We start from the raw sequence: 15046 nt of genomic DNA on the forward strand, positions 1-15046 counted from the left end.
TAGCAATATCTTGAACACAAACACAAACACAAAAACATTTTCAGACATGACCTGTGCTGTTTTTCTTTTTGACATGTGTTGCTGCGGTAGTGCATCACCAACATTGTGAACCATTTTTTTTTATACTTATTTTTTACTCTCTTTTTTATCATGTCATGTTGTGCCTTCTGGAGAGATTTATCGACTTGCAGTCACCCATGAGTGCAGTACAACTTTTTCAGTACTGCTAATACTGTAAAAAAACTGACCTTTGTACCAAATTAGTACTGAAATATGGGTTCTTCTGAATTCTAAATCAATTTAAATCAGCTTTCAAATACTTCAGGTAGAGTTAACAAGACAGGTTTGGCTTATAGTGTTCTAAAGTTTGTAATATAATAGTGCCAGGATATTGCGTGTTTTAAATTAGGCTCTGTCACCTTAATTCATGACATGCATTTGGTATACAGTAAGAACGTCTGCAGTAGTGCTATTATTTGTGGCTTTCCATCTGTTGAAATGTTGGAAAAGTTTTTTATGACACCACCAGTTAAATGCATTGCTTCCACATTCCCACTAATAAGGCACAAAAAACTGTCTTAGTTATATTGATTTCCCCATACCCCCTTCTACTTAAACATCTTGTTCGAGCTCCTATTTTTTTTTTACAGTCTCATGCTCAAAAAGAAAAGAAAAAAGAATTTTTGTTTTTTTGGAAGTTCTGTTAAATGGTAATAGCTATGAGCTTTCGTTTATGCAAGAAGTTACCTTATTTTGTATAAAACTCCTTTATGTGTGGCCACTGCCAAAAACTCACTTACAGGGTAATAATCAATTAGAAAGAATTCTGTTTAACCTGTTTGAAAGCATGGCCAAAAAAAGAAAAGTTACCCAAAGAATTTGTCTTAAGACCTGCCTAGGATTTTCTGGTAAGCATTAAACTGAACCACCTAAGTTTTGAGAAAATATCTTGTGTTCAAATGAGGCCAAGATTACACTTTTGGCCCAAATTCCTAAGAAATATCCACCCTACTGTAAAATGAAATTGGTGGCAGCAGCATTACAATATCAGGGTGCTTCTCATCAGTTAGTGCACAAGTGAAGCTTATAACAGCAGAAAGAGAAGTGGTTGGAGGATGGCACCAAAATATTGCAAGAAAGCTTGTTTCGGTTTGTTTTAAAAAAAAGTTGAAGGATGGAAGGAGATTTGCCTTTTATAGTACAACAAAGCCATATGCATTGCTACAACACAATTGGATTGAGACTTAAAGTTCTCTGTTGAAAATCTGGGACAATTTGGAAATGGAAATGGAAATGTTGGAAGGTCTGCTACAAAAATTTAATGAGCAGGAGCATATCTGCCAAGAGGAAAAGCATAAATCACTTGTATACAATGTGAAGACCTGGTAGACATCTGTCTCAAACTATTTAAAGCAATTATTACAGCATGACTTGCCTAATACTTTATGTTATTATACCTGAATACTTAATGAGACATGATATCTCAGTTTTTGTTCTTTTCTTTTAAGTATAAGTGTTTGCATTAAAGTGCAGCTTGGAAAAAAAGATAATGCAAATATCATTTGAAATTCAGCAATATGTAAAAATTCTTGGGGCTCTGAATACTTCTGCAACCCAATACATATTCTATTTTTGTGAAGCTCTACCAATACTGAAAGTCGAGTTTTCTCCTGTTTGTACTATTTCTATTATACTGCAAATTATACTGACTTGCTCTGTCTACTGTATATGTTCAACAAGTAAGCAACAAAGCTGAAATTGTTAGTCTTGCTGCTGGGTTTTGATTTGAGATTTGAGAGTTCTTTCAACATTTCCTGCATAAAAGGGGCATTTCTGAGTACTTTGAGGTGCTGACTCTTACAGGATATTTCTCCAACTCATTAAACATTTTAATATATTTTAATATATTAAAACATTTTTCTTTGGTTTTGTATTCTGAATATGAATATTTTTGCACAATTTAGCTATATGGCTTTTTTGTGCTGAGTAGCTGCAGATACACACCTTTTTTGTATGTTTTGGTTCATTCATGATTTCCTTCCAGAGACTGCTTCCAATTGACACTGGATGCTCAGCAATGTTCATAGGCTCAGTACTGTGATATATACAGAGTACGTTGAAATTCTTAGTTGCATGTGTTAATAAACATGACATCTACTGTGTACAGTGCATGTGTTAATCAACATGCAACAAGTTGCAAGGAAGACTGAGGTTTCAAGGTAAGGTAGTAAAATGCAATGATCATTGTGTACACTTTACTTTAAGAAAATTCTGCCCATGCTGGGCATGTATGCAAAAGAAGACGGGTAGTTTTCACAATAAAATTGGAGTGCTCTACATCTGTGAATAAATTAATTTTGCTCAACTACATCTGAAACATTCTTTTAGAATCTCCAAATATCCCGGGGTTGTCTCTTGTGGCATTAGATGCGGAGATTAAACTATTAGGATTGTATGTTTTTCAGGCGAAATCATAAAGCTTGGCTTTTCCCAATCAGGCCAAGTGTGCAATGAGAATGTGGCAGTATTAAGAGAGTTTCATTTACCTTGATAATGTTATTCATAGTAGCAGGAGTTGTAGTTGTAATGACTGGGACTGGTTTATGGGGTAATAGATTTGCTCAACCACACTATCTGGCCCCACCTTTGTCTTAGCCTGTGGATGAGTTTTTGTGTTCTTAGGATTCTATTTCATCGTATCTTGTTGTATGGTTCAGAGGAATGAGACTCGGTTTGTTTGTTTCATTCTCTCTGAAGAATCTTGAGATTCTGGTGAGACAATACATTTAGCCCATGATACAATTCATATTGTAATTCAGGCATCATGTTACAATATTGCCACATAATGATATCTTCATAAAATAATTGTACTGTATGTTTAGTATTCATTATTATTAGACATTCATAGCTAAAAGCACTGAAAAATAAATTCAACTAAGTACACAAATAAGCATATTTTAACCTAAGGTTTTGTAAGTTTGTTTATTAAAATAACTATTAACATACAATAATTTAAGTGCAGTAAAATAAGACTTGTTACATATTGATTAGCATGTGCAAGTTAAGAATTTCACTGTACACATGGCAGTGATAACCATATAAATCTGAAGACCCTTAATATAAAGTTAATACAGTGCAAAACCATTCAAATTTAAATATATGCTTTATTAGAATGTCAACATTTTCTAAGATCCAGAGACCTCTCTGCTGTGAAAGTATTACCTACAGTTGAAAACGGTCACTCACTGGGTACAGACATGCAGTAGCAGGGAAAGACACATGATTTGACCAGACAAACAAGCATTGGGAATTTGGCTGCTCTCTCTCTGTCTGTCTTTTTACCGTAATAGAGGACTGCTGTTGAGAGCAATGTAAGAACCCCTGCTTTATTATTCCTATTTCTGAAACACTGTTAGTGAAATGTGTGTTGCTATCTCAAGCATTTATTCTCATATCAGTGGCTCGTGTGAGCTGCAGTAACTACAATTTAATCCTCCCGGTTGTGTTGGAGACATGATGTTGGCATCATGACAGCTAAGTTTGTCCTTCGGTAGTCCTAATAGACTTCACTTTGAAAGCAAGCCTTTGAATGCAGTGGTGCATTCTTGAAACAATTTTGCAATTTGCTCCACTCATCTAAGGATGTGACTCACTAAATTAAGTGTTTGTGTGTGAATAACTTAACTTGTTGTCCCAGCCCATCTTGATGTACAGGGACGTTGACTCATAATGTGGACAACTTTCATCCTCACATAATTATATGGATTCTGAATAATGTTCTACTAAATTGCAGTGAGTCTGGCATGTAATACCCTAGTTGTATTTGATCAATCAGATTTTTAAATCCTCTGCTTTTGACAGAAGATATATTAGTTTGACTTTGTGTTTCATTCCAGTTGATCCTGTTCATCAGGTACTGTGTTCTGGAACAGCTCGCGAATGGAAGCAAATGAGGCACTGTCCACAGGCCAACTAGGTGTAGTAGATTAACAACTACTGTTGAGAGATTGATGTGGGTTAAAAGCTTGCTTGGGTGTCAGCTTGGCGTTATCCTAGTGGTTGAGGACATAATGCGGATGCTGCAATGCACTATTTTGTTTTATAGTCCTATAGTTATCACTGGTTTACAGGGAGCTAGGGCTTATCCCAGCAGCATATGGCTCAAGACAAGAACCAGCTGAAAACAAGGCTCCAATCCTTCATGGACTGGTTATATTAATGGCTGTGAAATAAAAATGTGTCTTCTCTCTCTGAATCTGTATAAAAGGGTCAAGGGGTCTCAGTTAGGGCTGTGCCATATCATATTGTCCAAAATTATACCGGTATCATTTTTTAGTGATAAAAAAGTGTAATCCTGGGATATCCATGATATAGTGACACAGTGCATTTAAATTCCCTAGCATGCACAACAGCGACACAAGCCCAAATATATCTGAGAGTGAGAGCAGTGTGTCAGCTTCCGTTTGTGATTTAGTGGAGCTAATGATATGGAAGAGGTTTGGCCACAAGTGGTCATACCTACAACAAAGAACAGTACTTTTCAAAATTTGCAAGAAACTGTTACTGCTAAAGGTGGAAACGCAACAAACGTATTTCATCACTTGAAGCAAAAATATACTGTCCAGTACAACTAGGTTATGAAGACACACGAGGAGATGCTAGCAGTTGGTGATGTGTAGCCAAAAAGTAAACAAATGACTCAGCTGAGCATCACTGGAGCATTCGTTAGTTGCACTCCATATGACAGGAAGAGCAAACGTTTGATTGAAATTACAGTTGCGGTTACATATTGTTTGGCCAAAGATATGATGCCAGTCCAAGCAGTGGAAAATGAACACTTTAAGCCCCTGGTTGAAAATCTTGACCCAAGATACAACCTCCAAGGTAGAAAATATTTTTCAAAGACTTCATTGCCTGTGGTGTTTGAAGCATGCTGTGATATACTAGTAGCTACACTATCACTGGTGCAGTTTTTTTGCCTTAGCCACAAACATGTGGTCCAGCCAAACCACAGAACCATATATCAGCCTGACCCTGCATTACATCAACAATGACAGGAAGCTACACAACTCCTGCCTTGAGACAAGTTTCTTTTCAGAAGATCACAAGGGTGAAAATATTGTAAATGGTTTAAAGGGGTTTCTTAACTCCTGGCATCTAGAAGAGGACAAACAGGTGTGCGTGACAACAGATAGCTGGGAGCCAATTTGTTAAAACCATCGCTCTCAATAAGTGGACCGGTCTATCATGCTTTGGCCATCATCTGAACATTGATATTGTAAGTTTAATTTGCCATTGCTGAAAATACAAAACTTGTAATTTCATTTTTATGAGTAACTAGCAATATACCTGCACTTCACAGTGGAGAAGTAGTGTGTTAAAGAAGTTATGAAAAAGAAAAGGAAACATTCTAAAAATAACGTAACATGATTGTCAATGTAATTGTGTACATTTATTTTAGTATTGAGAGTGAATTTGATGATTGTAAAGAGTTTAATTTATGATTGTAAATTTTGTGTATGAGAAATGCACATTTTTAGGATGTAAGGATGTCTTTTTAAACGACGTTTGCAGTTCTGCCTTCGGGCTGTAAAATGACCAAGCTGTCTGCTGATCTCACTCTTGAGCATGCAACATACAGTTGGCCACGTGAGAAGCAACCGTGTGTCAAGTCAATGCTGACTTTTTTTTAGAGTCTGGCCTTGTGACTTATTTATTGTCATAGCGAAGCAGGTATTTACTGGAAATTGGAGGCGTTTGAATTAGAATGGGAGGTCAGAGGGTATGAGAGGGATGCAAGGAATAAATACAGTCTCCCCTAAGACAGTTGGCTCAATGAGGTTCTTATGCAGAGATTTGATCTGAAGCCTGGTGCCATTACAAAGTTTTGGTGGTTGTAAGTTTCGTAGTAACATAATTGGTGTGCCGACCTTCAGAAGCAGAGTATGTGGAGGCATGCCCGGAGGATTAAGAATGTGAAGAAACTAAATGAAAAAGCAGAAGTCACCAGCAGGAAGACATGAAGCAAGGCAAACAATAACAGACTTGAAGCGGTGGAATAAAGAAGAAGAGAGCAGTGAGCATGACGAACAGCTGAGGAAAGTGAGGAGGCACATGAGTGCGGGATGTCGATAATGTATATAGGCAGGGAGCCAACCATGTGGTGGGTGCGCGGACTGCAGCCGTGCATAAAAAGGAAGGGGGACAGGGAGGCGGCCCTTGTGCGTGTCTGCCTCTGTTAACGGAAATAAGGAATGAAACCGCCAAAAGAAGATGTCAGTTCTAAAAGTTCCGTATGGCATAATGGTGAGAACCACCAAAAAGAAGACGTTATTTTTGAAAGTCCGTTACAGGGCACGGCACGAAATGAAACATACTTAACGTTCGTAAGTACAGTGTAATGGATGAGCATTGGAAATTTGGGCTTCCTACGTATATTGGAAGTCGCAGAAATAGTGAGGAGGGGTTTCCCCTATCTATATATACAGTTTAGGGGGTACACCCGTTTCCCCCCCTTGGGTGTTGCAATAGGACATGAAACATACTTAACTTTTGTAAGCACACTGCAAGCACGCAAAATTTCAGCTTCCCACCTATATGGAAAGTGGAAGAATTTGTGATGAGTCATTGAGGGCTCTGCCTTTTATATGTATAGATAGCTGTCACCATACTACTTTGCCCCATAGGTGTCAGGTAGGAAAAATAATACAACAACAAATAGAACAAATTAGGAATTGTTCAAATGGGTTATTTTTACTGAGAGAGAGAAACATCTGCTACTTGAACTGTACACCAGCAGACAACGAAAGTGATCCCCTCGTGGTGGGAAACAAATGAGGTGACTTTTCCTCATCCTCTTTAATAAAACCCCTGTGTGCATCCAGGTGTCCGTGTGTGTGTGTGTCTTCTGGTTAAGTGTGCATGCGCGGGGCCACACGGCACGTGTTCAGTCTCTTCCTGTGCATTCCCTGTGCTGAGAGACACACACACACACACAGGTGCGAGAGAGAGACAGACACACACAGGCGCACAGACAGACAGACAGGCGCACAGATAGGTGAGAGAGACACACACAAACACACACAGGCCTGCGAGAGAGAAACACACACATACACACACACACACAGGCACGCGCGTGCATCGTTGCAATGTTACTTTTCTTGGTTGTTTATTAAATTACGGATTTTTCAAATGTTCATTTTTTTTCCCTCTGCTTAAAACTCATTAAAAAAAGTGTTTTTAGTGACTGTTTTTCAAGGTTTTCTTAGTGTTATTCAATGTTTTTACATTTAGTTTACTATTACGCTGTGGATTCAATATTATAATTAACTATGTGTGTGCTTAAAAAAATATATATTTACATACAGTTCATACGATCTGGAACGGATTAATTGTATTTACATACAATCCTATGGGGGAAATGACTTCGGTTCATGACCAAATTGGGTTACGACCAGAGTTTTGGAACAATTTATGGTCGTGAATCGAGGTTCCATTGTATTACTGTCAGACAAAATTACAGGCATTTTACGGAAATACAAACCAGTATTACTGCAAGAGAAAATTAAAGGCACACAATACAGTGACGTATATTACAGCCATATACAAGGTACCATGCCATTTAATATAGACTGTTCCTACTAATGATTATGCACTACTGTTCTAGCGCCCGTTATTGTAATGGGCTTAATGTCTAGTATCAACTATTTAGTCAGGAAATACCTGTGCATCCCTGCTACCAGCACTGCCTCTGAGAGGTTGTTCAGCTCTGGCGGGAATGTAGTAAATTGTCAAACGCTGGTGTTCTTGACAAAGAATCTAAAGCTCTGACTGTGATATGTCTGCCAAGCAGTATGGCTATTTCACTCTTAAAGTGTTTACTTGTACAGTTCCAACAATGACATTTGTAGCTTATGTCATTTCATGGTATAATAAATTTTATGTTTAAACAAGAAATTAGAGGCAGTGTAACTGTTCCAGCACTAATATAATACCTCATTTGGCGGTAATCAAAAAAAAAAATATGCAAGGCAACTGTTACTTAAGTTTTGACAACATTTTAAAAGCAGTGTTCCCATTTTGAATAAAAGTTTGTCTGGATTACTGCTGTTTGTTTGCACCTTTATTTAAAATTTGTGGTCAATTTTATTAGGTGACCGTATTGTGCAGGCTCTTGAAGAGTTACAAGGTTAAGTTACTATGACAGACACTCACTTTATCAAGAAAAACACTTTTTCTTTACTCTTTTCTTAGTACTGTTAGCTTTGTACATTCAAGTAATGCTGACATCCACTACAGACGGCCATATTCAAATTAAGCCTACCCTCTTAGTCTCAATACTGGGACTCGTACATTAGGGGTGTGTGGCGCTCCTGATATCTGTGCAAAGGGATGAAGGTCCAAGTCTTTAGAGTCCTGGTGCTTCCTGTCTTGCTATATGGTTGCGAGACATGGAGCTTTTCAATGACCTGAGACGAAGACTGGACTCCTTTGGTATTGTGTCTCTTTGGAGAATCCTTGTGGTACCATTGGTTTGACTTTGTGTCGAATGAGAGGTTGCTCACGGAGTCCCGAATGTGGTACATTACCTGCATTGTGAGGGAACGCCAGTTACAGCACTACAGCCATCTGTTGCGATTTCCCTAAGGGTGATCTGGCACACAGGATCCTCATTGTTGAGGACCCGAGTGGCTGGACCAAGCCAAGGAGGCGCCCATATAACACCTGGCTGCAGCAGATAGAGGATCATTTCTGGTGGGTGGGACTGGATCACTTGGCTGACTGAAGGGTTGCCAATCAGGATCCCAAGCTGTTTTGTTGTGTGCTGGGTGCATCTACGTGTTGTACCAGTGCATGCTTCCTAACCTGACCTGATACACCAGGCAGCGTTGGTTAATGGTGGTAGGCAAACTCAATTCCCAACTTCAATAAACTACTTCCATTGCCAAAGCTACTAACCAAAATTAACAACAACTGTTGAAACCCAACATGAAAGAATTAAAAGTCTACTTTTACCCAGGAAGTTAATGCTATCCATCGCAACATTACTTTAGTTATTGTTAAACTTAAGTGTTAAGCAGTTGTGTTATACTTTTATTTAAGATTTCCAGGGGAAAAAAATACCAGGGCCACTTTGTGCTTACATTTGACTTGCGCTGTGTCACTATATGATGCTGTTTCACTACTATTGCACTATAATAAAGTTCCTGATACTTAAACCTTGCAGCAATAGATTTCATCCTTCTTTTCCAGTTTTTCCAGTTTGCTACTGTCATTGATGACAGTAGTTAATTGGAAAGATGAAAGTGTCGTTCATTTTGTTTGACCTAATAAATGCTGCTGTCTACAAGCTGCAATCACTGATAAAATGTTATTCAGTATTTGTTCCCTATATTGCAAATTTCCTTGAAATGCAATGATATGATTTTGAAGCTATATCTCTCACCTCTAGTCTCAACTATGATACTTGATTGGCTGCAGGTTTCTCTAAATAAAACAATTTCATAAATAGAACTGATTTTCACTGTTAATGGAAAATCATGTTGTTTAATTTCTCCTTGTGTAGCATCAGTGGATTTTCTGCTTGTGTATGTGTTACTTTTATGAAAAAATCAACAAAGTACTTTATAGATCTGAATGGAAACGTCACATATTTTTATTCAGTGTTTCAAAGTATTCCTTTCAAAAAGCTGTATTATGATGAATACGCATAGATGTAAGTAAATGTGTCACTGTTGACATCCATATTATATACTGTATTTAGTTCAGTTTTAATTGGTTACAAACCTGAAACAATTAAGGGCCCTGAATATTATGCCAGCTAACTAAATACAGACGGAAAGGTCATCAGAGTAACTTGGCCACAGTGGTGTCAAAAGCAATTACTAAAATAAGATTATATGAAGTCTCTATGAACTAAAATTCCATCTATTATTGTTTTATGAGGTTACAGATAAACAACTCAGGCAAATCGTGTAAGAAGGGGCGAAGGCTCAATTAACAGCAGGAAGTGGCTTCTAATTCCGAAAGTGGTTGAAGCAACAACCTAAAGCTGCTACGGCCAGAGATGAGTTTGAGCAGATTTCTAAATTTGTCAAATGTCTTGTCATTGTATGAGACAGTTACTTTAAATACATTTTTTATTTGAAGTACATTTGTTTGTGACCTATAAAACGACTTATAAAATTGTTTTATTCATTAAAAACCTGGTTTTTATTTCAGCCATGTGATTAATTGCTATTTTTCATGGCATACCTTAAGATTAATTATTTTTGTACTTATTTTTTTTATATCCTGTATTTGTGTGTGTGTATATATAGTATACAGTACATCATACTAGGCAGTGGGATTAATCATATCTACTGTGGATCTATAGTTTGCAAAATAATGTGTGTTTTTTGTATTATGATATGTTTTCAGGTTAAAATAATAGTAATGTTACTGAAGTGTGAACTATGGATAGAAACATTGGAGAACCACTTACCAAAGCTTTTGAAGCTTATCGACAAGCATGCTTTGAAAAAGAAGCCGTAAAAAAGGAACTTAAGGTTAAGGTAAGATAACTTTTAAAAAAAAAAAATCGCTTGAAGTGTTGTAGAAGACTATGTTACTATTCAGCTAAGTTATGTCACTGCTGTTGTCCCTTTCTTAAACATGGTACATTACGCTGTACTGTAATTTTTGTAAATGGAAATTCACATGATTCTAAGCAGTTTGTACTCTTGCCTAATACTCCAGTCATCCATAGTATTTTCTCCTTCTTTATGGTTTGCATGTTTTTCCATTTGCCATCAGTTGCTGTCGCTTAAGTATGCAACTGACCATAAAAGCATGCATGCCAATCAACTTGATAATAACTCTGAGACAGTTGAGATTTGTGGGTTTCATACTATTTGATTTTCAAGACAGATATTTATATATGTTTATTGTTCTTGTAAATAAGCTTTTCTTATGGCTCACACAAGTGTGGAGGTCTGTTTTTCCACAAACTCATGTTGCATAGAATATTACTTTTAATATATTGCACAATCACAGTAAGATGAATAGAATGTCTCTAAGGCTAGTGTCTACAACGCCAATTTTGGGCCATTCAGTTGTTTTAATACTTGTAGTTGCCTTTTAGTTATAATCCATTGTTGTTAGTGAAGCATTCAATTTATATTAAAACTAGGCATTAAATTCAGATGAAGATTGTTGAGGGTGCACCAACTGGTCAGCTGATCCCTCTTCACCAATCCTCTACCTCCTCCCCATCTGTCATTGAGTCAATCTGGGTGGTGTCATTAGCTAACCATAGCAGTTTAAAATCTGGGTCACAGAGAGAGAGAGAGAGAGACAGGGCTTAGTGTCAGGAGCCCTGACATATTCACTGTCTGCCATCTGGTCCTTAGAAAGTCAGAGGTCCAGAGATATGTGGCATAGTACACATTCATACTGAGAAGTTTGCTGTGGAGAAGCTGTGTTATAACTGTAAGTGCATAACTGAAACCCACAAGTATGATATTGCCATAAGTATCTGAAGTGTCTAAATTCTGCAAAATGCAATGGAGAGCCATGTATAACACTTTGAACGCAAGGTACAAATTAACTTGTATGTCATTGAGCCTGTCAAAACACGATGTATGAAATAATTCATATCTCAGTATACAGCCACTATCAATCTCTGCTGCCATGTCTCAGTTACTTACTGAAGTTACCATTTAGTGCTTTTAAAAAACGGTGTTATAAATAGGCAGTCTGTAGTTATGTCATTGTGAAAAAGGTATAAAGCTGCTGAAGCTTTGAAACAATTATATACATATATTGCAAGATTAATATTTCAACGATAATGACATGATTGAGATAGTGACAATCAATTGGATAATGTGGAATCTGTAGCTTCTTGAACTGTCGCAGATAGCTGCCCCTAAGGTGTTTCTTCATCACAGGACGTCTGAATTGCCATAACAGAACACCCCTTCATGAACATTCAGCTGCCCATTGAATGCAAACATTGTCTAAATACCAAATGTATTGTGTGCAATAAGCATAGACAGCACAAAGAAACATTTTATATTTGTTGCAAATGTGTCTCTGTGTGGTGCCATGCTTCAAGGACTTTCATTCAAATATAGACTTTTAGACATTTTCCTGGTGAAAATAAAGTAATTAACAGTTTCTGTACAGATTTAATTGGTTTTGTTTACATTTTCATAGTTTTGACACAGTTACTGTTGACAATAAAACCATTGCTTTCTAATACATTTTTTTTTAACATTTCATTATTTTATTATGTTGTCATATTTGCATGGACGTTTACCAGGGCACTATAGTAAAGTTAGTCCTTCAGTCATTGTATTAATGCACCTTCAACTGACTTATTAGCAGAGCAGGCAAATTGTAGTGAGTCAAGGAGAGTCAGGTTTAAGATGCTGAAGAATCAGATGTTCAAATGTCTTCATTGTTACAGAATTCAGCACTACTGGCCTGTAATCATTTAGACAGGAAAACATTGTATGCTTCCTAGGCACAAGGATGACTATGGATTCTTTGAAACAAACTGGGGCTTTGCACTGAGCCCAAGACTATATGTCTCTGTAAATATAGGTGGGGGCTTGTGTTTGTAACCAGAAGTCACATTTAAAATATTCCAAACAGAAGAACAATCATTGGTGGAGAAACTCTGTTCCAGCTTGACCTTGTATCTGCTTGTGGCATCCTTAATGGCCTTGTATAGTTGTGATTCAGGCTCTTTGTAAACAGCCTTTGTAAACAGATTTAATTTGAGTTTTACTTAAAAGAGGTAACTGTTTAAAAAAAACAAAAAACAATCGGGTTAACTGAGTATAAAATCAATTAATACTAAAGGATGTAAGGGCAATTAATGAATAAAAAAAGGGAAACCTCACTTTGAAAAATCCAAACTGAAGAAACTTACCTTTTCGGTCATCCTTCTTTAAGGGCCTGAGGTTGCATGCTTATAAAAAAGCATATGCTAGTCATCTGTCTGACTGGATAAGGCTGGTTCCATATCCCCTATGCTGGAGTGAAAAAAAATGTAAGGGCTTTTCTTAGCAGTATCATTTTCTGTTTTCTTCCATCTCTGTGTATGTTTTACTGTTTCCTTCATTATCCAAATAGGAAGCCTCACCACCCATACTACAGCTGAAATGCATAGGTGTGGAAAGGACTCTCTCACAGTTTCTCCCCTGTTACAGGTGAACTCCAAAAATCTCTTGTGACAACCACATTTCTTGAACTTCTGCCAAGGAGAGTAATCTGTTCAAATATGTACACAGCTCAATTGTGTGAGAATAACCTAATTCCCACTGAAAGGAACACCTGACACATTGAGAGAAAGGTTCAAGAAAAACCTAGCCTATTAATGTAATAAGTCTTTTAGTTTAAACTCACATTTACTGACTATCCTTAATTTTCTTTCACATTGATCCTAGTTGTGGGGATCACCTAGAACCATTTGCAACTTTACCAAAAGGAGGCATTTCCATATGTAAGTTATTCATTTTTATGGAAATATAGAATTCTCTGATACGTAAAATACACCAGAAAATATACAAAACGCAACCCTTTTTTCATACATTTTTTTACACTGCCTTTGTCAGTTTGCGTGTTCTTTTTATATTTCTGTATATCTTCTAGTTTCCAACCACATTCCAAAGAATGCCGTATTTGGTTAATTGGAAAAAGCAAATAGATACAGTATGAAGCAGTGTAGTTATGTCATTGGAATATCCTCATACTCACCTCCTTCAGCTTGTAAGCCTTCAGCCTCAGTATATACTTCTTACTTTTCCTTATACCTCTAATTAAAAAGATCTCCCACGACCAAACGATGTGTTACACAACTTTCTCCAGGGGCCACCTTCACGTTTTTCAGTATGTCCACAATCAAGTGTCCTTATTAACATTGTGTTTCTTACACCACCATTTATATATTTTGTTCTCCTTTAATATGGTGTTTTATACAACCATTTCCATTGCTTCTCCAAACTCCAGAATCATCTCATCCTCAATGTTCCCAGTACTGAAACTATAAGGACTGCCTTATAACCATTATCACTGGCTCCAATGTGTCCATTCAAGGTAACATCTATTATAATCACTTTCGCCTGGATCATTTGAGGTGTCTTCTCCATTGCTTCTGCTAACTTGGTCTGCATATGTTGAGGCTTTATTTGTCAAGTAGTTTACCAGCAATCCTCTTAATAGCTGCAATACACACAAGTACACCAACCTATTGTTATCTTGGACCATACTTATTTTGGAACTTATTTTACTCTGCTTATTTAAATTGCCACTCATGACTTAACCCAGGGGTTCTCAAACTCGGTCCTGGGGGTTCACTGTGGCTGCAGGTTTTTGTTCCAGCCAGATTCCTAATCGGTGACAACACCTGATAGCACTGATCTCATTTAATTAGCTGGTTTTATTTATCTTTTATTCTACAGTCAGAAAAGCACAGCAGCATGATTTTTACAATTATAAGAAACTTTTCTTATAAATATTTCTGTTTTTGCTATGGATTTAAATGCTTAACTCTCTTTTTATTATATTTCGCCCTTTCGCTGTGCAGTTTGCTCCCTTCATTGAATTTTAATAATGACAATTAAAAAGAAGCAGAGCAGAAACCCAAGAAAACAACACTCAATCGTGAAAGGCTGCAACTACTTTAGCGTCAACCCCACAAAGTAGTAAATAACGGATTAATTAAACAATTAGAACACCTAGAAAAGTACAATGACAATCAAGATGAAAAAACGGTTAAAAAGAAAAAAATACATATAACTGCTTAGTACATTTTACTACTTTTTTTTTTTTCCCAAACTTAGTTTTCTAATTTGTATATTTTTTCCAAAACAAGGAATCTGGGAAACAACAATTGACTTAATTAGCACAGGAGTCTCAGCCTGGTTGGAACAAAAACACAGTGGACCCCCAGGACCGAGTTTGAGAACCCCTGACTTAACCCATTAAAACTAGTGAGCAAAGACTTTATTTAATTACTACATAAATTTATACATTTTATAGAATGTGAAAGATGGTTCAC

The 15046-nt window shown here is 37.0% G+C and overlaps 1 protein-coding gene across 2 annotated transcripts in view; it reads left to right on the top strand.

Moving 5' to 3' along the window:
* Positions 1-15046, top strand: part of tank (TRAF family member-associated NFKB activator) — a 73649-nt gene that overhangs the window by 24736 nt on the left and 33867 nt on the right. Inside the window, exon 2 of one of the 2 annotated variants that reach the window (XM_039757489.1) lies at positions 10420-10553. The exons of the other annotated variant lie outside the window; for it this stretch is intronic. Within the exon in view, the coding sequence (XP_039613423.1) occupies positions 10455-10553 (99 nt within the window). The 5' untranslated portion in view covers positions 10420-10454. The remainder of the gene's footprint in view (positions 1-10419; positions 10554-15046) is intronic. 2 annotated transcript variants of the gene reach the window in all.

This window comes from Polypterus senegalus, chromosome 6 (assembly GCF_016835505.1).
Source record: "Polypterus senegalus isolate Bchr_013 chromosome 6, ASM1683550v1, whole genome shotgun sequence".
In the NCBI taxonomy this organism is placed as follows: Eukaryota; Metazoa; Chordata; class Cladistia; order Polypteriformes; family Polypteridae; genus Polypterus; species Polypterus senegalus.